Source organism: Lynx canadensis, chromosome D4 (genome assembly GCF_007474595.2).
Source record: "Lynx canadensis isolate LIC74 chromosome D4, mLynCan4.pri.v2, whole genome shotgun sequence".
NCBI classification, from domain to species: domain Eukaryota; kingdom Metazoa; phylum Chordata; class Mammalia; order Carnivora; family Felidae; genus Lynx; species Lynx canadensis.
This window is the reverse complement of record NC_044315.2, coordinates 81,891,648-81,917,689: the sequence shown is the minus strand read 5'-3', so window position 1 is coordinate 81,917,689 and position 26,042 is coordinate 81,891,648. Positions and strand designations below refer to the sequence as shown.

Here is a 26,042-nt window from a genome sequence, read left to right as displayed (position 1 = left end):
CACACTTCTAGACTACACAATGGAGAATTAAAATCTAGATGAAGGGTTTCCCTTTTAAAAAAATCATGTTAAGGTATTCTTAGATTTAGGGGCACCTGGATAGCTCAGTTGGTTAAGCGTCCGACTTCAGCTCCGGTCACAATCTCGTGGTTCGTGAGTTCGAGCTCCACATCGGGCTCTGTGCTGACAGTTCAGAGCCTGGAGCCTGCTTTGGATTCTGTGTTTCCCTCTGTCTCTCTGCCCCTCCCCTGCTCACGCTCTGTCTCTCTCTCAATAATAAATAAATATTAAAAAAACATTTTTTTTAATTAAAGATATTCTTAGATTTAATATTGCCATTTTATATAATTACTGCCAAAATTATGGGTTAGTCTTGAACTTAATAGTTTGTTGGCCTTAAATTAGCCAGTATTTTAATTTTTTTTAATGTTTATTTATTTTTGAGAGAGAGAGAGAGAACAAGCATGAGCAGGGGAGGGGCAGAGAGAGAGGAGACACAGAATCTGAAGCAGGCTCCAGTCTCTGAGCTGTCAGCACAGAGCCTGATGTGGGGCTCGAACTTACGGACTGTGAGATCATGACCTGAGCTGAAGTCTGTTAACCAACTGAGCCACCCAGGTGCCCCTTAATGTTTTTTTAAGTTTACTCATTTATTTTTTGAGAGAGAGAGCATGAGCAGAGGAGGGGCAGAGAGAGAATATCCCAAGTAGGCCCAGTGCTTAGCCACCCAGGTGCCCGTCTAGTATTTTAATTTTTTAAATAAGATTTTTGGAAAAAGGGACTTTTTTAGTGACTGCTGATATTTTTTAGTGATAAATACATGCCTTTACTAGGGGCTTTTGAAGTTTGTTACAACTAATATTAAGCATGTATAGTTATTCTTTAAAGGGTTATTCACTTAAAGCTAATTTGTTTTCAATGTCCTTTATTTTCTCTCAGGGAGGAGCAAAAAACAATTCTGCCGGTAACTTCTTGCTTTAGCCAGCCACTCCCAGTGTCCATTAGCAATGCAAGTTGCCTCCCCATCACCACATCTGTCAGTGTTGGCAACCTCATTCTGAAAACTCACGTTATGTCTGAAGATAAAAACGACTTTTTAAAACCTGTTGCAAATGGGAAGATGGTTAACAGCTGAAAGGAGGTTCATCTTTCAAATTTGTGACCATACCATGGAAGCATTTACACTAGCTTTTTATATATATAATATATATTATATAATGTATATTTTTTTTAAAAAAAGATATTACCGGGGGCATCCATTTCCTGTGGACTCTTTGATACTTCAAGCCCTCTTGCATTAGCATTATGAAAAAAAAAGAAAATTTACTTTACTAGGGTAACACGTTCACTTTCCAGAGGTGATTGGAATTTGGACATTTAACTTAAGCTTCAAGCAGCTTTTTATGAGTTTGTAGCAATCCGGTGCAGTAACTGAGCCATTTCCTATTTTAAATGGCTTCTATAGAAAATTAACAACTCAGTTATTAAACTAGCAGGATCCTACAATGATACATCTAGTGAAAGTAGACTTAATTAACTTATTTATTTCTATTTTATGTTTTGCTGAGAGAAATTTCCATCTCATTCCAGCTGCTTTATTTATCTTTTTCATGGGACTTTGCATGGATTTTTTTTCTTTTTTCTTTCTTTCCTTCTTTTTTTTTCTTTTTTTTTTCTTTTTTTACTTTGAAGAGTGGAGTTAGATGTTCTTACCATAGAATTTTACAGGGTTATATACTAGCTTTCTTTACTGCATTATATGTAGGAGTGTGGTGCAGTGCTTTTATCTGTAGCATTGAAATTTTTTTTAATTTTCCATTTTTCAAGACTAGTTTCTGCTTTGTTAATATTTATACACAGGCTACTTGTTGAAGTAAGTAATTAAATATATAACCAAGTGCCTAAGTCTTTCAGCTGATGTACTAGATATTAAATTCTCCTAAGTTATGCAGAATCGTTTTTACAATTTTGATAAATTATGCACTAATGTAATGGCAGTTTTTTAAAATGCAGATTTAAGCCTGTACATTATTGAATCTGATGACTTGGCAAAAGAATCAGGTGCTTTCAGCTTTCTTGAGAAAACCCTGTATGTAGCGTTTGCACTGACTAACAAGATGGTATTGCTGGGTTTTTTTTATTTAAACTGATTAATTTGGATGTTCATTGCAATATCTTGGTTAAGTATTGTTTATTGTTACTTCACGTTGCGTTTAATTTTCCTTGTTTTCTGACCGTTAGGTTGATAAGACTATGAACCATGTAATAATAGAACATTGGCTAACCTTTATTCGTACTTAAAAACATGAGTAATTTCTGCCCTGCTAAATGTGACTGAAAGTGTTTGGACCTGGCTTCTGGAAGCATGCAGTATGTTCAACCAGCCATGCCCCAGATTTGGGGGAGGTATTTTTGAAACCTAAACTTCAGTCGACATTTGGAAACAAAAACTGGGCATTCCTTTCTGGTGATCTCACCTATAGTTTGTCTTTGTTTTTCCCCAGTTTCTTTAAGATTAGTTTGACTTTTATTATTTTTTTTAATTAACTTCTGTGAAGTTGTTTACTCTGAAAATTGTACTGGAATATTTTAAGCCAAGCTGATCTTTCACCAGGTGTACTGTATGTAAGGGCTTTTCCTGCTAGCAAGATGCTTAAACAGGATCATGTTATTGGTCGTCTGAGCTATTTAGTTGTTTTACAAAACCACAGCATTGTATCAGATAAGATTTTGATAAAAAGTTTTGTGCACATTTCCAGGGGCGGGAGGGTTGACATTTCCCTGAAATTTCTTGATCAGAATGAGTAAATACTGGTGTTTGATACCTGTCTTAATGAACATGCTCATAAGGTGACTGATAAGTTGTAAATATACCTGAGAAACAAAGGGGTAGTTTTGATATTCTGGTGTCAGTATGGAAGATCTTACACATTTATTTAATATTCAAATGTATGAGGATGTTTGTTTGTAGCATAACAGCACAGTAGCCTTGACTTCGTTTCCTTTGGTTAGTACTGTACCCTTTTGCCATGGCCAGTGCTCCCTATCCCTACAGAGACATTTTATTTATTTCACTCTGTAACCTGAAATGAATAGGAACAAGAGTTTTAAACCATGTTACATTAACTTATTTCTGACATTATAAATTAGCCTAGGATATTACAGGAACATGATTGTTATATAATTTATATCAGAACCCTTCTATAAATATGCGCTTATTACATTTAAAATGCTTCCAATGTACTTTATTTGCTGTTTGTATTTCCAAAAAGGATATGCAAACCAGTATGTCTATTTCATGGATATTTAAATAGTGAGATCTTCCATGTTGAAGGTAATGTATTTTTTTTTAAGATTTTAAAATTGCTATTTTGTTACAAAATAGAGACCTATTAACAGTTTGAGAGCTCCTTATGTGCCCTCAGGGAAAGAACCCTCTGTGCAACAGAACTACGCAAAACATCTTCAGCACGTTCTGAGGGTGAATATATACTACATAAATTGATCTTGTGTATTTAACCTTATCTTTTTAATTTTAAAATTGAAATTTTGAAACTTGGTTGTGCTCTGCTGGAGGGGTTTGGGATAAACTGCTTAGGTGTTTGCCTACTTGTCCAGTGAAATTACATTTGCATCAGTGTATGTATATACCTGCCAACCTTATTGGTATGTCTCAGAACATTTATATTAAAATAATGCTTGTCTTGCAGCAGGTGATCCCATAAAACAATAACTCCCTGTTCTTAAAAACTTACTCTCGTTCTCACTAACAACATAGGAATTGTTTCTTTGTTGGGATTATTCTGTATTGCATCCTTTATATAGTGGCCATCTTCTGTTTCTCATGGTGGGTTTAACGTGAGGGAAAGATGTTGGTTCTCTGCCACTTTAGAAGAAAGAGCAGTCTTTCTGATCCTTCTTCAGAAAGTTACTCCCTGATGTCAAGAGGAAAAAAATTATAAATCAGACCTAGGATGTGACTTTTTAAAATTGGGTGCCTTCCCTGTCATTTGACCCTTTTACCAACATGTGATGTACATGCGTTTGAAATCAGTATATAAGGCAATAGGAGAGGAAATGTGTGATGTTGGTAATTTAACTACGTGTGGTGCCTAGGTTCAATTAGGAAAAAATAGTCTGAGGTCTGGAAAGTGGGAAAATGGTGGGTTGTGTGTTTGGTTTACTTCTTACATTTTTGTTTTTCCATTTCTGAGTCCCATTCTGAAGTCCATGTGCCTCATTCAGATTCTGTGAATCTAAATTCAGTAGTTCTCTTTTGTAGTATCGTTTCATTTTATAAATTCTGAGAAGATTATGTATGTATTTCGTCTAGTTGGTGCCTGACCAGAGCAGATTCCCTTGCCTGTCCTGCCATGACTTCCTTTCAGTACCATCTGATAAGCAAGTGTCATGCATGAAGGTCGTGCATATAATTTTCAAGAGAAGGTAGTACTTCGTTGGGTCGATGGCACTGATTTTTTCCTAGTAGTTACTTACTCTCACAAGAGAATTATAAAAGAAACCTCGCCTCCTGTACGAGAACTGAAATTTTCCATTTGTATGGATCTAGTCCCGTTCACTCAAATTTCAAGTTGATTCCAAGTATATAAAGCACATCCCAATTTTATATGCTGCCTTGAGAAAATAAGAAGATGCACAGCTATTTCTAGGAATTTAAAATGGGATCATTTAAACATTTGAAAACGTTTTAAAAACCATCTAGCTTGCTCTTGCATTTTAGATGTTAAAGCCTGTGTTGTCTTGTTAGCAGGGGTGCAATTGTAATGATTGGATTCAGATTCAGCATGTGATTTCAACTTTGAATCTGAATGTTTCTTCCCTAGCTTCTTTGTGTCATTTCCTGAGCAGACTGTCACCAGTGTTGGTAACTAGGCTTAAAGGGAAAAGTTGCATTGCAACTATGTGTTAGTTTCCTGGAAGAACTTTTCTTGTGTTTTAGTGAGTGAAGAGTGTTGATGGGATCACTTACTGTAACTCCTTCATGAGAACCCCTTCTGCAAGCAGAAGCAGAACACAAATGAACGTGCTCAAGGAGTATCCCATTTTCTGGATAAATTGAATACATTTGCTAGTTGTTCCTTTTTACTAGCAGTTTCTTTGTATCCCTTTGCTGGCAAGGGAATACAAGGAGTCAAGGCCACTGATCAGAACACCCCACATTTGAGTGGAGTCTTATTTCTACTCCAAGAGCAGTTATTCCCCCAAATCCAAAATTGGCAATTTTTCTTTTTTTAAATAAAATTTTAAAAATATCCTCAAACCAGTGGAACATAGACACTGGCTGCACTTAGTACTGCCAACAGCCAAGGTCATTTGCATATATTCCATCAATCTGTCGAGAATTAGGCCTCACTTTATAACCCAAGGCATGGAAGTGCATGCATTCTCTTAGCTGGGCAAACAATTATACTGTAGTTGTGATACAACACATGTGGCTTTTATTTGTACTGCACATATCCACTGTACAGCCACTTGGGAGTATCGTGGTTAGCTTGCAGCAACTGCTGTCTGCATTTATACTGTTTATTGCATATTCTTTTCCCTGGAAGTGAAAGAGAAATGTTTTTCTTGTTGCATTGATTACATTTTATAAATTTGCTTAGCTGGAAAGTTTGGGAAAAGAGGCCTGTTTGTCAATTGTACAACCGATTGTGAAGCTCTAGTGTGAATATTTTTACGTCTGTATTAGACATTTTCTTTGCAAATCTATTGTTCGATTGAAATGTAAATGAAATTAAAGATGGTGTACACCCATCATGTAAAAAGCAGGCACCATCTCTAAGATGGATTTAATGCTCATTTTTAAGGCATATACTCAGCTTCTATTTAAAACTATAATTTAAAATAATTCTGTACAATGAAATGGGGAATATATATGGGAATAAATTCTATTCCATTTATTTCAATTTGAATTTCCAAATTGTAATGTTTCCCTTTGTGCTATAGGAATAGGATTAAATGGGGGAAGGCTAGGATTTCTAAAGGCCTGTATATGGGGGGAGGGCAGAGATGGAACAATGAGGGTTGTGATGATAGTGAATAGCAAAGAGTGAATTCTGTGTTTTTGCTGTAGCACTGAAGTGAAGAGATATTAGCTTTGGCTGTTCACAGAATAGAGCATCATGATTTTCAGTGTTTGAGAGAAAATTGATGGAAAAAGTTTGCAGTACTTGACATGTATTTGCATGCACAAAATAAAATTATTTGTCCACCTTAAAAGTTGTTTTAGTGTCAATATTAAGTTCATGGTGCATTTTAGTTATATTGATATCCTTGGTATACATTTTGGCTTAATTAAGCTACCAGGATACTCCTTGAGATTTAAATAATCACCTGCCTCAGAGAGCCTGGCTGGCTTAGTTGGTAGAGTATGCGACTCTTCATTTTGGGGTTGTGAGTTTGAGCCCCACGTTGAGGGGTAGATTGTACTTAAAAATATTTTTTTTTAATGTTTTTAATTTTTTTTTTTTTTTGAGAGAGAGAGAGAGAGAGAGGCATGAGTAGGGGAGGGGCAGGGAGAGAGGAAGACACAGAATCCAAAGCAGGCTCCTGTGCTGACAGCTCAGAGCCTGACACAGGCCTCGAAACCACAAACCACGAGATCATGACCTGAGCCGAAGTTGGATGCTTAACCGACTGAGCCACCCAGGTGCACTCCTAAAAATCTTTTAAAAATAAATAAATAATTGCCTGCCTCACACATATGTTCCTGGGAAGGATCTGAAGAATGAATAGACCAGGAAGGTTGAAATATTTTGTAATCCAGTCACTTCAGTCATTAAAATATAGATAAAGTACTTTCTGTATGGGAAATGAGGGCATAGATAATACTAGCAGTTCACAGTCTAGGTGAGGAAGGAAATAGGACAAATACATAAATATAATAAGCCCTAGTCCGTGCTGGTCATTAAGTTCAATAAAACACGAACCCTTCCTCTGGAAGCTCACAGTGTAGAAAATGGGGAAGACAGATCTGAATAACCAGCTCAGTGAGCTATGTTCTAATGTAGGGTGTATGGAAACCCCAAAAGGTAAATTATGGGGCAGATGGTAGTGGTGGTAAGCCAGAGGAGATGGTTCTTTGAGAAATGATCCCAGGCTAGATTTTGTAGGCTGAATAACAGGTCACCAGGCAGAGACGGGAATAAACACCCAAGCACCTACCCTACCTTCACGACAACCCACTCTGTACCTGAACAGTTCTTCTCTGTAGATATTATCCCTATTTTCTATCTGAGATGTTAAGTAACTTGCCCAAGACTCACAGCTAGAAAGTAGTGGAGTCAGACTCAAGTCTGTTCTACCTCCCAAAGGCAGTGAGTGAGGGTGACGATTGGAACCTGTTTTAGCTGTAAGTGTTACAATGCAAGGAGTTTTTAAGGAATAGTTTACGTAACTCTTAGAGCACTTAATATGTTCCAGACACAGTTCTAAGTGCTACAGGTATATTAAAATCTAGGACCATTATTGTCACCATTTTACAGGTGAGAAAACTAAGGGAGAGAATTTGCCTGAATTCACATGACTAGATGAGGTAGGTAGGGATCTCTATGAAGGACACAATACCATAATAAAAAGACAGGGAGTCTTGGAAGTTAGATGATCTGAACAATTTGGGGTTTTAGAAAGATCACTTTGGTAGCAGTGTGAGGTGAGGCTGGAGAAAGACCAGCAGAGAAGCCAGGTCAGCAATCTAGGTAAGAAGTGTTTAGAGGTGGCCAAGCAGGGATGGAGGGAGAGAGGGGTGAATCTGGAAAGCAGGAGACAGCCATTGATGATTTGTTGTAGAGAGAAGATATTAGACATCTACACACTATAGTGGATTAGATTTGGCTTAGAGTCCCAGATCTTGTTGCTGAGAACAGACCCTTATTTGTGAGACATGTAATCTTGTATAAGCCCTGGAGTGACAGTTTAGATCAGGAAGAAGAGGAAGAAACATGGATAGTTGATCCAAGCAAAAGAGGAAACTTAAGGAAATGAAATTCCAGGAAGATTTTATTTCCTTTAAGATACAATTGAAAATTCCACAGTGCAGTGGTTCCAAACTTACCTACACATTGCAATCACCTAGGGATCTTTTAAAAATCCCAAAGCCCAGAACACACATAAGACCGATTAAGTCACAGTCTCTGGGGTGGGACCAAGGCATTAGTACTTTTAAAGCTCCCCGAATGCTTCCAATGTGCAGAGAAGTTTGGGCACCACTGCTATAATGAATGAAAATAGATTTGGGACCTGTCTTAGCCAAGGTATTAAATAACATCCATTGTCAAATGTTCAGGCCCATATGGTTCTCGGAGACATTCAACAAATATTTTTTTTATGAGAATCTACTATGTACCAGGCATTAAGGATACAGGAGTGAACTAGTCCCTAACTTCGTGAAACTTATAGTTGGAGAGATAGACAAGAAATAGAAGGTGAATTTAGATAATGAGGAGTAAAACCAGAATGAATATAATGTAACCCGCTGATGAGATTTTGTAAGGTGGGAGTGGTAATTCTCAGCACCGTGGGCAGTTTTAGATAGGTCAGTCTGCCAGACATCCCTGTCTGGATCCCTAAGAAACTTCTCAGACTTAACATGTCACAGACTGAGTTTCTGGTATTCCCCCACTCCCCAAACTACACCTCCAGTCTTCCCCATTTCAGATACTTCCCCCTCAATCACTATCCGTCCCTCTTAGTCCAGTAGCAAATCCTGTCCGCTCTATCTTCAAAATGTATTCAGAATTTGACCACTTCTCACCACCCAGGTCTGAGCCACTACTATCTTTCACCTGAATTAGCCTGAATAGCTTCCTGTTCTCCCTGCTTCTACCCTCACCTTCCTTCAGCAGCTAGAATGATCCCTTTAAACTCTTAAGTCTGATTATTTCATTCTTGTGCTCAAAACCCTTCAAATGCGTCATCATCAGATTGAAAGCCCAAGCCTTTTCTCTGGTTCTTTGCTCCTATGCTTACTATGCTCCAACCTCACTGCCCACCAAACCAGGCATGCTTCCATCATAGGGCCTTTATGCTTGCTAATCTCTAAGGATTACGTCTTCTGCCCCCACCCTCACCAGATGTCTTCATGACTAGATACTCCCTTTCTTAAGGTCTTTACTAAAAAGTGAGCCTTCATGAAAACTGGATGGAGAGTTGGGGTGGGAGTGGGGTGCCTATCTAAAATAGATATTGTAACCCAAGAGACTGGATGAGTTCAACTGTTTTTCTTTTTTTTAAACTTTGTATTCTGAAATAGTTAACAGAGTCACAGGAAGTTGGAAAAATAATAGAGGACCCGTGTACCCTTCACACCGTTTCCTAACTGCTGGCATCTTTCATAACTATAGTATAATATCAAAACCAGGAAGTTGACATTTGTAACAATCTACATACCTTATTCAGATATCACCAGCTTCACATGTACTCATTTGCACATGTGCGTGCACGTGTGTGTGTGTGTGTGTGTGTGTGTAGCTGTATTCAGTTTTATCACATGTAGATTTGTGGAATCACCACTACTCCCAAGATAACAACTGGAAAAAAAGAAAAAGGTAACAGTGTTCCGTCACCTCATTGATCCCTCCTGCTACCCCTTTACATCCACATCCATTCCCTTCCCTTATCCTCATTCATTCCTAACCCCTGGCAACCACTGATCTGTTCTCTATCTCTATAATTTTGTCGTTTTGAGCATGTTATATAAATGAAATTTTATAGGATGTAACCTTTTGAGATTGGCTTGTTTTCACTCAGCCTAATTCCCTTGAGATCCATCCAAATTGTCACATGTATTAGTAATTTGTTCCTTCTAATTGCCGAGTAGTAAATGTACCACGGTTTGTTTAAACGTTCACCCACTGAAGAGCAGTTGGGTTGTTTCAAATTTTTTACTATTGCAAATAAAGCTGCTATGAACATTTGTATACATATTTTTGTGTGCACATAAGATTTTTGTTTCTCAAGTATTTTATGAGTAAATAAATTTGTATGCCTGGCCTACCTCTGAAAGAAATGGATAAACTGGACTTCTACAGTCTTAACTTAAAAATGGACAAATTCCCTTCAACGTACTATTTACCAAAACAGATACAAGATCAAAAGAAAAATTGGCATAACTCTTGTATTACTTAGCTATTGTCACATAACAAATTACCCAAAAACCTAGTGGCTTAGTATAACAACATCAATAATTTCATAGTTTCTGTGGGTCAGGAATCTGCATGTAACCTTCAATGGGTCCTGTGCTTCAGGTCTCACAGGTGGTGGCTGGTGCCTTAGTCATCTCCCTGCTCACCTGGGGAAGCATCTGCTTCCAAGCCCACTCCCTTGATTGTTCGCAGGATTCAGTTCCTCCCGAACTGTTGGAATGAGGGCCTCGGTTTTTTTATTTGTTGAAGGCTGCCCTCAGTTCCTTGCCTTGTGAAACTCTCACCATCAGTATGGTGGTTAGGCTCATCTAAGCAGCAACCAAGAGGAGCCGGAGACTGGGGGCAGGGGGTGGGAGGAGGCTGTAAGTCAGGTGTTGGGTGGCAGGGTGGGGGGGGATGGGTAGAGGGAGGAGTGGAGGGGTGGCTATAAAGAAGTCACAATCTTTTGTAACCTGATCTTGAAAGCAAGCAAGATCCCATCTCTTTTGTCATTATTACTTAGAAGCAAGTCACCTGGTCCAGACCAGTGTCAGGGACTGATACACCTCCCCGCCCACCCCTGTTATTCATGCTCTGAGTAATCCTCTTTCCCTGAGTGTGGACTAGACCTAGTGACCTCTTTATCTCCAGTCGGGAGACACAAACCATACAGGGGAAGTTTCACACAAAGAATTATTAAGATCTAATAAATGACCATAAGATAAAAGGAAATGCCATATGGTACCCTGCGGCTTAGAGAAATTCCATATGGCTCCCTTCCCTACTTGGAAAGAGCCCCCCCCTTACCAAGACTGTAGTTCAGACTTCGGCGCAGAAGTTGAAGTTTAGCCCGCTGGACAGCAGGGATGTTTGCTGGTCTGCCCAGGCTGGAACTGGTTGCTAGCCAGCAGAAAGCAAGTCTCCGGACTGCAAGTGAGCTACACAGGAATCTGTGGAGGTCGTTGGCATCACCGCAGACAGGAAGCCTTTGAGTGACCATGCAGGCAGGTCTTCAGGGCACCAATTTTCATGTTGACAAGGCCATGGGAAGACTATTGCTAGACCCACTGAGGTAGGTGTGTATATAAATGTGTGTATACACACACACACACACACACACACACACACATACACACACACACACACACCATATCCAATTGGGTTTATGTCAGGAACGTAAAGTTTGTTTAGCATATGAAAATCAACTTGTGTAATCTACCATATTAACAGAATAAAGGTTATATCTGTTATTATAAGATCTCAAAATTTAATGAAGCTCCATTTTGATTGGTTTATAGAGATTTAAAATTATATGAAATAAGAGAAACTCAAATATTTCTAAAAAAAAAAAAACAAACTTGTGCTCCTTACTTTTTAAGTGTGAGCTATTTAAAGAAAAATAGTTACTAAAGCTATGAAAGCAAAGAGTTTTTCTGATTTTTCTCAGATGCCTTAAAACTTTAAAAAGAAATTTAGGTGTGCCTGAGTGGCTCAGTCGGTTAAGTGTCTGACTCTTGGTTTCGGCTCAGGTTCATGATCTCATGGGTTCGTGAGTTTGAGCGCCACAATGGGCTCTGTGCTGTCATCATGGGGCCTGCTTGGGATTATCTCTCCCTCTTTCTCTGCTCCTTTCCTATTCACTTTCTCTCAAAATAAATAAATATTTAAAAAAAGAAAGAAATTTGCTCCTTAAAGTCAACCCAACATCTAAAGAAAATTTCAGTTAACAAAATTAAAGCCTGCATTAAAGATAACACTTTTAAAACTGTAGAGACATGTATCTAAATATTATATCGAGGCACCTGGGTGGCTCAGTCGGTTGGGCGTCTGACTTCAGCTCAGGTCATGATCTCACGGTTTGTGGGTTTGAGCCCCGCGTCGGGCTCTGTGCTGTCAGCTCAGAGCCTGGAGCCTGCTTTCAGATTCTGTGTCTCCTTCTCTCTCTGCTCGCTCTGCTCTGCTCTCCCCACGCGTGCTCTGTCTCCCTCTGTCTCTCAAAAATAAATAAATGTAAGAAATTAAAAATAAATAAAAATAAATATTATATAAATAATTATTATTGATTGTATATTTATTAATACCCAAATTTAATTTCAAAATAAGAAAGATGCTCAATTGCCACAAATTGGCCACACACACCCCAAAAAAGAAGGAAGGAAGGAAAAGAGGGAGTGAGGGAGAGAAAAGGTGGGGGATGGGGGAGAGAAAAAAAGAGGAAATGAAAGAAAGAAAGGAAAGGAAAAGACTCGTTATTGCAAATAATCCTTATACTGTTTAATGTCACCCCGAACCATCTCTAGACCTTTAATACTTCTATAAGAAAAAAATCCAGTGACAGGGACAATTTTGTTCTAAACTTAAAAAAATATTGGTGGGAAACTCAGTGGAAGACCAAATCCTGTTTTACCTCCATCGTAATCTGGAAAAACTGTAAGGGTAGAGCAAGCCTTGAAGCCCACGCCTCAAGGCATTTAAACACTTTTATATGAATTTTATTCAGCTACTTCAAATTTTCAAATATGTTTCACAAAGGTTTATGAATATTTTGGTTAGATCAAGATTTTCCCTTGATAAAAGGCAAATGCACCTGGGTGGCTCAGTAGGTTGAGCATCTGACTCTTGATTTCTGCTCAGGTCACGATCTCAGGGTCATGGGATCACGCCCTTGGCAGGGGCTCTGGGCTGAGTGTGGAGCCTGCTTAAGATTCTCTCTCTCTCCCTCTACCCTCCTCCCCTGCTTGCACGCTCTCTCTCTTTCTTAAAAAAATAATGCGAGTGCTTTAACAGTCACAAAACAGCTATGGATTTAGGTTTTCCTACTAAAATACTTTCAGTATGATCTACTGATAAATAAAATCTTACAATTTAAGAACTATAAATTACACATGGTACTCCCATTAAACAGAAACGTCATAATACACACCACCCCCAAATTCTGCTAAGTTCAGCAGTCCTATTGAGTATTGTTAGACAACTGACTAATATATACAATCATATTCCTGACAGATGCAAACAATATTCCCAGTGAGGACACCACTAGATATATCCCTCCATCGTATACAACCAGGAGAGTGAATATATTAAAAGAGACATCAATGAAAATCAGTCTTAAAACTCTACCAGAAAGGGGGTTCCTGGGTGGCTCAGTTGATTGAGCGTCTGACTTCAGCTCAGGTCATGATCTCGAGTTCATGGGTTCGAGCCCCGCATCAGGCTCTGTGCTGACAGCTCAGAACCTGGAACCTGCTTTGGATGCTGTGTCTCCCTCTCCTCTGCCCCTCCCCTGCTCACACTCTGTCTCTGTCTCTCAAAAAAATAAAATGTTAAGAAAAAATTTAAGAGAAAAAAATGCACCAGAAGGGACAATTTCAGGGAGTATTAACTACAAAAAAATTATTCTTAAACTCTAGAACATACACATATAAACATATCTAAAAAGTCTTCCACTCCTGACTTGCCTCTGTCTCTCAAAGATAACTATTTTATTTCTTATGTATTCTTCAGTGCTTTTCTTTATGCATATATAAGCAAATAACATTATTTGTCCATATTTTTTTTAATGTTTATTTATTTTTGAGAGAGAGACAGAGCATGATCAGGGGAGGGGCAGAGAGAGGGAGACACAGAACCCAAAGCAGGCTCCAGGCTCCAAGCTGTAGGCACAGAGCCCAACGCAGGGCCTGAACCCCTAAACTGTGAGATCATGACCTGAGCTGATGTTGGACACTCAATTGACTGAGCCACCCTATTTGTCCAGGTGCCCCATTTGTCCATATTTTTTTATGCAAAAGACAAGAAACTAATACATAATGTTCTCTACCTTCCTTTTTTTTTTTTTTTTTCAACAAAATACTATGTTCATGCAAGTATATCTATAGGAAGAACTTCCAGGAGTGGAGTCACTGGACTAAAGGTATATATTTTTTAATATTGACAGATATTTCTCATCTATAAGAGTTGTATCAATTTACACCTCACCAGCGACGCATTCCCCACAGTCATGCTGTTGTCAAAGTTTCCGATATTTAACTATCTGAACGGTGGAAAATGGTATCTGAGAGGAATTTTTTTTGGAAGAGAACCAGGAAAGCATATTAGCGCACTGTAGAAAGGAAGTTTGAATATGCAGGGAGTCAGAGAGGAGGTAATTGCAGGAACAGAGTCCTTTACTAGGCTGGAGGAGCAGGATTCACTGCAGGAGTGATTCATGGAATGGGTGCTCTGTCACGAATGGGTGCCCATGGAATGGGATGCAAGGGTTGTGGGTATATTTTCACGGTGGCCTCAAGTGCAAGTCCCTTTTGATTCCTTCTGTTTTTCAGGCAAAATAAGAATCAAGGTCGTAAACTGAGCCAGGAGAGAGGAGAGAGTGTTGCATATTTTGGGAAAGAGATGTGAATTTCTTCTCTTAATGAGTAGGAGGGTAACCTGCCCAGGGAAACAAGGATCTTTGAAGCACTGAGGATTACAGCCTTCAATGTAAAGTGAATTTTGAAGGACAAAGGACAGTCCATGGATAAAGAAGATCCCTGCTTCAGGGAGATGTCAAGAAAATTAAAAGCAAAGCATCCATCTAGCATTCATTTAACAGATATTTCCAGGGAATGGGCCATGCAGAGGCTCTGTTGCTGGGTGCTGGCTTGTCACTTAAAGCAAATCACAAGCATCCTCCAGTTGGTTAATTGTTCACACCGATCTGATTAAGGTAAGATTATTCACTCTGCAAACAAAAATACAAAAAAAAAAAAAAAATACCATAGGATGTCCATGGGATGATTTTTCCTAAATTTGGGGAGGGGAGTTCTCAGTCTTGATAGTCTAAACAAACAGCTTCTCGGAAAAATGGGCCCGTATAATAAATTTGCAGACAATTTCAGGTGGTTGTAGAACCGCAAGTTGAGAATCTCTCTGTCAAATTAAGAGCCCTATTTTAGAGTGTATTGTTTTAGGATGTTTTGAAGGATTCAATTTGCAAAAAGCTTTCTACTTTATGGTTGTGTACTGGACACCTTAATAAGGACTCAGAAATTGAAATCATTTTAGGTTTTAAAAAAAGTTGCAAAGGTAGCATAGAGTTCTCCTATATTCTTCACCAAGAATCCTCGAAGATTAACATCTTAACCATAGTACAATTATTAAAACTGTTGATACACTACTATCGTTAATAGACCTTATTCCGTCAGTTGTCCCGTTCGTGTCCTTTTTTCTGTTCTAGAATCCAGTTCAGGAATTCACATAGCTTTGTCAAGGACCGGGCTTTTTTTTATTTGGGGGCAAATTAACGTCTGAGTCTGTCATAAGAGTCGCAATGTTATTAAGAACCAATGAAAAACACATGTGAAATGATTTCAGAAACTTCAAAGATAACTAAACAAACTTTTCTTACTACTCAGAATTGGGTATATGTAGTGTAGCTTTTCATTTAAAGTAAAACAAAGCAAATTGAAATGTATTATTGTCGTCGAGGTGTTTTGTCCCAAAGGAGGACCCGTAGCCTTTCCTTCAACCAACAGAGGAGGCTTTTCCTAATTGGGCAGCGTGTCTGCCCGACCGCAGGAAGGCCACCTCATTGGTCCGCGCAGTCGGGACTCCGGCGGCTTTTCTCTCAGTGCTCAAGGCGCCGACCCACTTCTCTTCGTTCACCCGAGCGCTCCCTTCCTTCGAAGTCCCTGAAGCTGCCAGCCCGAAGGCGTCCAGACTGACCTAGGCCGGGTAACTGCACTGAGGTCAGTCGGGAAGAAGCGGCGGGCATGGAATACGTGTGGGAGGTGATGGAATGCCGGTGCTCGGTGATGTCTGTGATCCCCCTCGACCCCCAGGCCTCTGCAACTTCTCTGCCTGCCTCCTCCTCTGGCCCCACCGCCACCAGGCTCCCCCAAAGGTTCCGCGCGCCCCTCCATCGCCCTTCCGCTGGCCCCGCCCCTCCACGAGCCCGCCTCCTCCGAGAGCCCTTCCGCTTTTTCCAGCTCAGCCCCACTCCGCCCAGGCCCCGCCTTCCTCGCGCCCTTCTCTGGCCCCGCCTCCTCCGGGAACCTCTCCACTGGCCCGCCCTGGCCCCATCCTCCTCAGAGGCCCCGCCCTTACCTAGCACACCGCTACCTGGTCTCTCTGCTGGTCTTGCACCGCCTGAGTCGCCATGCCTCTTTAAGTTTGGTTCTGTTTCCCCGAAACCCCCACCCCTCCCCGTACCTGCACGTTTCTCTCAGTAAACCCTGCCTCCTGTGCACCTTCTCTGTCCTTCTCCTGCGGTCTCTCATTCCCGTCCGATCCAAGCTGTGTCCTTAAGTGCTTAGTGAATTGTGCGGAGGCCTTGTGCTAGGCCGTGGAGGTCCCTGCTTTCAAGGCCCCCTGCCAGGTGGGAGAGGCACTTTGGAACGGAGTTTAACAGTCCGGGTGATAAGTCTTTAATGAAGGAATCCTAGTATTTCGATACTTAGAGGACTAGAGTTGTCACCCTCCCTGCTGGAAAGGCAAGCTGAACTGTGAGGGGCTAAGCTGCACCTCTCTCTCCAAATGCCCCTGGCTTCTTCTGATGCAGGCTCTTGGTTCTAACCATTGTCCTTTAAACTCTTGGGAATTAGTAAAATCTTATCACGGGCCCTTTTAACCAGAGTTGGTAGGGCTTTCAGAGCCCATCCATCCACTGGGGATGTTGAGGGCAAGAGACAGATCAGTGATTGGCTTAGACAGTGACTCAGCATCATGCTCTTGATGCTGCTGTTTGGAGTTTTTCCTGAGGATTCTTACCCAACTTTCAATGACCCAGCAGTCTTAGTTGGTAGAAAAACCTAAAAGTATGTGTAGATAAAACCTCCAATCAGTAAGCAGATTTCTCCTAGCTAACATATTAGTACAGGATATGGTTTACAGAAGACAGTGACTCACACCTTCAGTCTCTTGGAGTCAAGCATCCTAGGGTTTGATCCCAGCTCCACCGTTTGCTGTGAAGTTTGGCAAAGAAGCTTCCCTTATCTGGCTTTAGTTTTACCTTCTACAAAAAGAGCACAATTATGGTATGGATTTGTTGAGGTCCTGCTTATGAAAAAAGTCAATGTTAGGGTCCTGTAAATAGCAGGATCTCAGCATAAGTGAGCCCCTAGTCATCCGATTCATGTCTGTCTGGGTCACGTCAGCAAAGAGCCTGATACGTTGCCTCTCTCAGGAGCCATGACAACCCTGGATGATAAGCTGCTGGGGGAGAAGCTCCAGTACTATTACAGCAGCAGTGAGGATGAGGACAGCGACCACGAGGACAAGGACAGAGGCAGTGGCGCCCTGGCCGGCAGTTCGATGCCTGCAGATGCAGAGTTGGCAGGGGAAGGCATCTCAGTCAACACAGGTACTGGAAATCCCTGACCTCAGGGAACAGGTTTAAAAAAATGTCCATTAAATATGTATCAGTCAGAAGTCTCCTGATCATTGCTGTCTAATTCCAGTCCCACTTCCAGAGATAACCTTTTGTCGGCATTTCCCTCGGTGTGCTCTGGCCATCTCAGTGCACAGTGCAGACTTCTGTGCACAGCATGCACAGACCGATCACACAGTAAACACAGACCTGCTTTTGAATCCGGCTTCTCAAATTAATAGTTGTTTGATGTCACTTAAGTCATAGGTATGCATATATTGGTATAAATGTATACCAATATATACCAATTCTAGTGTAAATTCCTAGAAATGGCATATTTATACTTTTACATTTTAATATTTCCAAATTGCTGTCAGTGGAAGTGGCACTGGTTTATCTATAACCAGCAATGTGTTTTTTTCCCCAGACACTTGCCCTCCTACTGTGTTACCAGAATTTGTGATCTTTGCCATCCTCAATGGATGACAAATGGTAACTCACTGAAGTTTTATTTCCTACCTTTTCAAGAGGGACACTGAACCTCTTTTATAACTTAAAACAATTTTTTTTAAATGTTAATTCATTTATGAGAGAGGGCGGGGCAGAGAGAGACACACACACACAGAATCCAAAGCAGGCTCCAGACTCTGAGCTGTCAGCACAGAGCCTGACGCAGGGCTTGAACTTAAGAACTGTGAGATCATGACCTGAGCTGAAGTCGGAGGCTTAACCTACTGAGCCACCCAGGCGCCCCATCTTTTATAACTTTAAGAGTGAGTTTCCCGTCCTTTGCTCATTGTTAAAATTTGGTGATTGGTCTTTTTCTTTTTAGGGAGCTTTGTTTTAAGGAAACTAATCTGTGGTATGAGCTGTAAATATTTCTACCAATTTGTGGTTTGTCTTTTGACTTTGTGTTCTTTTCTGGGCAGAAAATTTTTATTTTTATGTACCTGAAGGCATTATTTTATAGTTTCTTAATTTAGTTTCTTACCGAAAAGGTCTTTTTTCTCTCCAGGATTATAAAAAGTTCTCCCATGCCTTTTTAAAATACTTTTATGATTTTTTTTACACTTAAATATTGATTAATCTGGAATTCATTTTGGTGCAAGGTATGTGGCAGGGCTTCACGTTAGTATTTTTCATATTTTACCCACTATTTCAACACCATTTATTGAATTAGCTGTCTTTTCTCCATTGCTTTGAAATGTCAGTCTTATCATGTATTGAATTTCTGTTTATATTTTTATCTTTAGCTATACTTTGTAGTTTCTTTCATTGATTTGTTTTTTACTGTGCTACATCACACTGTTTTTAATTACTGTGTTACATGTTTAGTATATGGTGGGGCTGGTTGACCTTCAGTACTCTTCTGTGCCATCATTTTCCCCCAATTTTTTTTTTTTAAGTAGGCTCTACCCTCAACATGGGATAGAGTTCCTAAGACTGGGTACTGTGTGCTGTACTGACTGAACCAACCAGGCACCCCTCAACTTTTGCTTTCTTATTTTTCCAAAGCAAATTTAGGAACGTGCACACATGGGAATACATTAAATATATAAATTAGTTTAGGGGTTGTTGGCACCCTTGTGATGTTGGGTCTTCCTAGTCAGGAATATGGTATTGCTTTTCCATTTAACCAGGTCTTTCTTAGTGTTTCTTGGTAGCATTTTAAAGTTTTTCTCACATAGATTTTTATATTTTTTTCTGCAGTAACAAATAGCCTCCAAATCTCAGTGGCTCGTGAGAGTGAAGGTGTATTTCTCAAATGTGTTACTTGCTGCTGGTGTGGGTCAGCAGCCCTCCTTTTGCTTCATATGTCCTGTCATTCTAGGGAAGGGTTGAAAGAGCAGTCCCTGACCGGGACATGCCTTTTCATGACCAGGTATAGCGAGCAAGAGAGGGCTGTTGGAAACGTAATGGCTCATAAATCTTTTGCTCAGAATCCATTGGCCAAAGCACATCACGTGGCCAAACCCAACATCAGTGGGCTGGGGATGCATGTACTCATCCCATAAGAGGTCCTACAAGTTACATGGCAAGGGGCAGGGAGGCTTGGGGGTAACTTGAATAACAGAACAACCTGCCACAATCTTGTTATAAAAATCCAGGTAATACAGAATGTATTAAGGTAGAAAGAAAAAAATAGAAGTTCTGTCTCACAAGTCCTCTTGGAGCCTACTAGCTAGAGACAGCTTCTGTTAACGGTTGACTTATTCTTCTTTAGTCCTTTTTCTATGAACATACAAATGTATGTGCACATATACGAATACCTGTAAATATTTGTACACACAGGCAATTCCTTTTCTAAAAATTGGATGATCATACCATGATATTGTTCTGCATTTTGCTCTTTATTTTTTTTTTTTTGACCTAATGTATTTGAACATCTTTTATGGCAAGAAAACCTATAGCTACCTCATTCTTTCTACGAGTTGCCTCATTTTCCTTTGAGTAGATAAGTCATAACTTATTTAGTGCACCTCCTAATATCGGGTCTTTAGCTCAGCCCCTTAATTATCGCAAGCCACGCTGCAGTGGACGTCACTACGTGGACCATGCTGCCCCGCGTGAGCGTTACCGTGCAGTCGGTGGGGCAAGCGTTAGACAGATGTGAGCTGGTCCGTAATTCTCTGCCTGCTCTTCTTGGTCACCTCCATGTTCACCATCGACCCAGGTCCGAAAGGGGTGATAAATGACTGGCGCCGCTTCAAACAGTTGGAGACTGAGCAAAGGGAGGAGCAGTGCCGGGAAATGGAACGGCTGATCAAGAAGCTGTCAATGACCTGCAGGTCCCATCTGGACGAAGAGGAGGAGCAACGCCAACAGAAGGAGCTCCAGGAGAAGATCAGTGGGAAGGTAATTAGCAGACCCCCGGGCCTCTCTGAGAAACGCTCCTGGCTGTTGCAACTGGGGTCAGTGATCCAAGAGGTGCAGGTGTTTGATTTGGCCTCCACAGAGCTGTGTAGTGTCAGGGGAAGTAGAGTCACGTCCTAACTTGGACACACTGGGGTTTGAACCTCAGCTCTGCTACTGGAGACGGTGGGGGTGTGTCTTCTGTTCTGAATCTGGTTTGTCAGGGGTCCGGTGAGGTCAGTCCCTCTACCTCACAGTGCTCTCTGGGTACAAAGGCCCCCGCAGTGCCTGGCCCATTCAAAGTGCTTTATGGAAGTCTTACCTTGGGCCAGAAATAACCCTCTGAAGTTGGTGGTTTTATCCCTGTTTTACAGATGATGAAACCGATGCTTTGAGAGGAGAGGGGACTTGGCTCAGGGCATCTAACTAGTAAATGCTCATAAGCACTGGGATTCTCACCCAGGTTTTTTTTGCTCTTTCCATGGTGCTGCTCTGTTTCACCTGAAGCCTATTCATGAGAATTTACTCTTATTTTTTTTTTTTTTTCAACGTTTATTTATTTTTTGGGACAGAGAGAGACAGAGCATGAACGGGGGAGGGGCAGAGAGAGAGGGAGACACAGAATCGGAAACAGGCTCCAGGCTCTGAGCCATCAGCCCAGAGCCTGACGCGGGGCTCGAACTCCCGGACCGCGAGATCGTGACCTGGCTGAAGTCGGACGCTTAACCGACTGTGCCACCCAGGCGCCCCGAGAATTTACTCTTAACAAGGCAACACAGTAGAAGCAAATGGACACTCTGGAAGATACTTGGAAATAGGCCCCTGACCCTCTGTTACTTGCCCTGTATCAAAAGGACCTTTTATTTCCCTTTCCACCTGCCCTCTGAACATGGGTGAATGTCAAGGAGTGCCTGAGATCATTTGGCTGTAGCCCAAAGCAGCTCTTGGCTGGGAATGCCAGCCAGGATCAGGGAGCAGATAAGAGGATTAAATGAGGCGTCATTTGCCTGGAGCAGGAGGAGGATTTCAGGGCATTAGACTTTCTGACCATAATGGCTCAGAGGCACTCTGGTGGGCCGAGGTAGATGGGAAAGCTGGGAGCAGGGGGCTGGGAAGAAGGACGGTGCTGTGCTGGCCGTGACGCAGAAATGTCTATCCTGCTCTACTGTGGTCCCCGGCCTCCACCATCTGATTGGTGCCGGACTGGGCAGAGATAGGCTTTGTTCCGGGTGTGGGGATGTCTTGCCGCACCAGGCCCAGAGAAGGAAGACAACTTTTGTGTCTCGAGCTGGCGGCAAGGCTGTGTGCCCGCTGCTCACAGTGCTTCCTTATGCTGAGATTAGAGCAGATAAAGCAACACATGACCGCATGGGGCGGTTGAGAGCAGCTCTGTCCCTGTCCTCCTGGGTTGTGTACCGCAGAGCAGAGCTGGAAACCAGCTCAGTGCCAGAAAAGGGGAAGTCAAGCAAAATATGGCACAGTACGTGTCATTCTATAAAAAATAATTGAGAAGCAGGGGGAAATATTTGTGATGTAATAATGCCAAGTGGCAGGAGCAGGTTATAGCTTAATTGGTACATCCACAACTGCTGTTAAAAAAGCAAAAATGATGTCAGCATGTGCCTGGTAATAAAAAGCAAAATACGGTATTAGAGAGTGTGACTGTGTGTTTTTTGTATGTATATGTGTGTGTGGGGAGGGTGCAGAGCAAGAATTACGAGTGTTCTTAAATTTTTAAAATTCCTTAGTATCGTGTTGTCTTTTCAACAAAAATGAAACAGTAGATAAAATAATCTATTGTCGAGACTGACCAAAAGAAACAAGTTCATGAAGTGATATTAATTGATGTCTGTTTGGAGGGAGAGACATTATAATACAGTAGCTGAAAGACTATATATATATGTATTAATTTATTTATTTGTTTTTGAGAGAGAGAGAGAGAGAGAGAGAGAGAGAGAGAGAGAGAGAATCCTAAGCAGGCTCCATGCTGTCAGCACAGAGCCCCATGTGGAGCTCCAGCCCATGAACTGTGAGATCGTGACCTGAGCCAAAACCAAAAGTCAGACACTTAACCAACTGAGCCACCCAGGAGCCCCAAAAGACTAGATTTTTTAAAAATCCAGTTTGAATTCTCGGCTTGTACCTATGTGAACTGGTGCAGATAATTTCAAGTCTTTGAATCTCAATTGTAAGATGGGGGCAATTGAAATCCCCTCCCAGTGGAGTTATCGTAAGAATTCCGTGAGCTTTAATGCATACAGAGCACTTAGCATGGTACTGAGCTCATGTAACATAAGCATGTGGTACATGTTAACTATTGTTTTTTTGAAGTTTATTTATTTATTTCGAGAGGGAGAAAGAGAGCACGTGTGCAAGTCAAGGAAGGAGGGAGAGAGAGAGGGAGGGAGAGAGAATCCCAAGTAGGCTCCACACTGTCCCCACAGAGGCCGATGGGGGGCTCGAACTCACAAACCATGAGACCGCGACCTGAGTCGAGGTCAGTTGCTCAACCACCTGAACCACCCACGTGTCCCGGTACATGTTAACTATTATCACAGAGTTCAGTTTGTGTTTCTTCTGCTCACCGGCTGGTCGTCCTGCAGATGACTCTGAAGGAGTTTGCCATGATGAATGAGGACCGAGATGACGAGGAGTTTCTACAGCAGTACCGGAAGCAGAGGATGGAAGAGATGCGGCAGCAGCTTCACAAGGGGCCCCAGTTCAAGCAGGTGTTTGAGATCCCCAGTGGAGAAGGGTTTTTAGAGATGATCGATAAAGAACAGAAAAGCACCCTCATCATGGTCCATATTTATGAGGACGGCATTCCGGGGACTGAAGCCATGAACGGCTGCATGATTTGCCTTGCTGCCGAGTACCCAGCTGTCAAATTCTGCCGGGTGAAGAGCTCAGTTATTGGGGCCAGCAGTCGCTTCACCAGGAATGCCCTTCCGGCCCTGCTGATCTACAAGGGGGGTGAGTTGATTGGCAATTTTGTTCGTGTCACTGACCAGCTGGGGGAAGATTTCTTTGCTGTGGACCTCGAAGCTTTTCTACAGGAATTTGGATTGCTCCCAGAAAAAGAAGTCTTGGTGCTCACGTCTGTGTGTAACTCTGCCACCTGTCACAGCGAGGACAGTGATTTGGAAATAGATTGAACTGATAGTCTAGCTGCATAGATTTCTCCTTGTTTGGGCTGGAAGACACATGTCTGTGGATTTGTTTTTGTTCCTTCCTGTGTTGTGTGGCTTTCCAGCTGTTCTTTGTAGTCCCTTTTATTATATGTAAAGTCAAGAAATTCTTAGATTAAACTGGAATGCTAAATCACCTTGTGGCTAGCGGTACAAAGTGACTTCAAACTGTATAAACAGGAAACCAGGCTTTTGAACTGTTTACTTAAGATTCTCTAGCATGACATCTCTGTTATTGTTTCTAGTCAATATTTACATAACATCCTAAAGACAGTGTCCTGGAAATTGTCTTCAGATGATCTCAGAGGTCTCTGCCAGGTCTGGGAATATAATTCTATAGTTAGTGTGTTATTTGCAACATAAATAGTGTGTCCCCTTCATCAGTGATTATAAATTGTATTTACTTGTAATCAGATGTTCTCTACCGGGGTCTTGTTTAAAGGTTCCAGACAATGAAGTTTGCCCCATCAAGAGGGGTGACCTTTGCTGTGGGAGCCAGTGTCCTGCTGAAACGTTACTAAGTCTTAAATAGGAGGAAGGATTGAGGCTGACTGTGCTCCTGATGCTGGAAGGCCAGCTTGATTTAAAAACATCAGAGCTGGGTTGGAGCTGGGAAGCCTTTTGAAATTGGAGGATCTTTGGATAAGATCCTCTTGCTAATTTCTTTGTCTCTCTCTCTCTCTCTCTCTCTCTCTCTCTCTCATTTAACAATGTGACTTTTTTGTTTAATGTAGCTTTTAAAAAAAATTTTTTTTTGCATATTTGAAAAGTAATATTCAACAGAGGAAAATTTGCCGCAATACAAAGTGAAAATAAGAAAGTTAGAATAATGTCCCATCCAACCATCTAGGGTAAAACACTATTAATATTTTGGCATATTTCCTTCCAACGTATTTTCTTTGTATACATAGACATTTTGCTTGTTTGTTTTTAAACAAAACAATGGGATCATTCTGAACATACTGTTTTATAGTATGGTCAGCTAATATGTATCAAAATTTTTTTCATGTTATTACTAGTCTACCACATTTTAAAAATGGCTCTTGATATTCCATTGTGTAGATGTGCTGTGATTTGCTTCGTGGTTGTCTCTTGAAAAACAGCAAAGACTTTTTACTACAGAAGTAGTAGGTGTCCATTGTAGAAAATGTGATAAAAATTGTTAAGCTAAAAAGAGCTTTTACGAGTCCTATAATTCTGCCAACCAAAAATGATTCCCGTTATCATTTTCACAGGAATCTTTCTAGGCTTTTTTTTTTTTTCTATTTGTATTTGTGTTTATAATAATGATTGTCATTTGAATGTTTTCCTCCTCTTTTTTTTTTTTTTTTTTTTTTTTTTTTAAAACGGTGTACATTCTAAGGTCAGGGAAAATGTAATCTGGAATGAAAAGATTAGCTTTAGAATTCAGTTTTGCTTTTCCTGGTTATTCAGGAATTGACTAACTAGAAGGGTCTCACAAATATCTGTTGTAGTTAATCAGTAAGAAGAAAGTGCATGGTTTTTCTGATTTAAAAAACTCATTGTAGACAGTGTAGAAGAAGCAGAGATAACTGTTGTCAATGTTCTTGTTTATTTCCTTCAGTCCTTTTTCACTATTTTTAGTAACATTGAGAGCTTATTGGATTTAGTTCCGTGTTCTATTTTGTTAATATGATGCCGTAAATAATTTGACATGTTATAAAAATTCTAAATAAATACTTTTTAATGCCTTCATAATATTCCATCATTTGTATATGCCATGATTTATTTAGCCAGTTCCTTAATATTGGGTATTTAGATTCCCAGTTTTTCACTAAAATACTTAGCATTTTTGCATTTTGAGCCATATTTTGGATAGTTCTCTTAGTATAGATTTCTGGAAGAGGAATTCTTGGATGAAGGGACAGGAGCATTTGTAAAATAGTTTTTAGAAACTATCTCTCGTTCCAATCAGAAATGAAAATATGCACTCACAGAACCTTAACTTTGCCTTTCAAGAACAGAGATTCCAAAATAAAATGAACAGACATGGAATGGGAAAATCCTTGAGTATTAATCTCTTACTCAGATGTAGTGTAAGCAGCATGGGCTTGGGAGTCCAGAAAGATTTGGGTTCAAATCCTGTCAGCTCGTGGTGCGGTACCCAGCCTTCTTGAAGCTCTGTTTCCTCACCTCTGCAGTGTCAATACTTACCTCACCTGTTCTGTGAAGTGGTTCCCGGCATGTGGTCCCAGAGCTGGGCATCAGCTTCACTGGGAAACCTGTGTGAGATGCAGACTTTTCCTGCCCTCCAGGTGATTCTGAGGCTTGTTCAAGCGTGGGAATCACTGATGTATGGATCAAGGTGAGTGACAGCAGCTATCACCAAACGGCTTACTTATTTGGGTAAGGGAGAGACGGAGATGAAAGCGGACGCTCAGATCTCTTCCTCTTTATGTGATTCTCCTTTTTAGTCATGGAATTGAGGAAAGGAAAGAAACTGCTACTTGTCTATCCTAAACTATGTCCCCGTGGTATTCCAGATTTCATTTT

At 40.9% G+C, this 26,042-nt stretch overlaps 2 protein-coding genes across 4 annotated transcripts in view; both read left to right on the top strand.

Moving 5' to 3' along the window:
• RC3H2 (ring finger and CCCH-type domains 2) overlaps nucleotides 1-6,240 on the top strand; it is a 52,578-nt gene extending 46,338 nt beyond the window's left edge. For 2 of the 3 annotated variants that reach the window (XM_030294459.1, XM_030294458.1), the window contains one exon: nucleotides 940-6,240. In XM_030294459.1, coding sequence (XP_030150319.1) covers nucleotides 940-1,135 — 196 coding nt within the window. In that variant the 3' untranslated portion in view covers nucleotides 1,136-6,240. The remainder of the gene's footprint in view (nucleotides 1-939) is intronic. The other variant, XM_030294460.1, reaches the window with a different exon arrangement.
• Nucleotides 6,241-15,688: 9,448 nt separating this feature from the next.
• On the top strand, nucleotides 15,689-25,252 carry PDCL (phosducin like). Its single transcript, XM_030294463.1, has 4 exons — nucleotides 15,689-15,868; nucleotides 17,305-17,481; nucleotides 20,162-20,343; nucleotides 22,944-25,252. The coding sequence occupies exons 2-4, from the start codon at nucleotides 17,310-17,312 to the stop codon at nucleotides 23,493-23,495; spliced, it is 906 nt and encodes a 301-aa protein (XP_030150323.1). The 5' UTR covers nucleotides 15,689-15,868; nucleotides 17,305-17,309; the 3' UTR covers nucleotides 23,496-25,252.
• Nucleotides 25,253-26,042: the final 790 nt, after the last annotated feature.

Excerpts from the sequence above, each read along its gene's own strand:
- PDCL (XM_030294463.1), top strand. The coding sequence starts at position 17,310 with ATGACAACCCTGGATGATAAGCTGCTGGGGGAGAAGCTCCAGTACTAT. Across the intron at positions 17,482-20,161 it reads AGGCATCTCAGTCAACACAG|GTCCGAAAGGGGTGATAAAT; the intron begins GTACTGGAAATC and ends CCATCGACCCAG. Across the intron at positions 20,344-22,943 it reads AGGAGAAGATCAGTGGGAAG|ATGACTCTGAAGGAGTTTGC; the intron begins GTAATTAGCAGA and ends GTCGTCCTGCAG.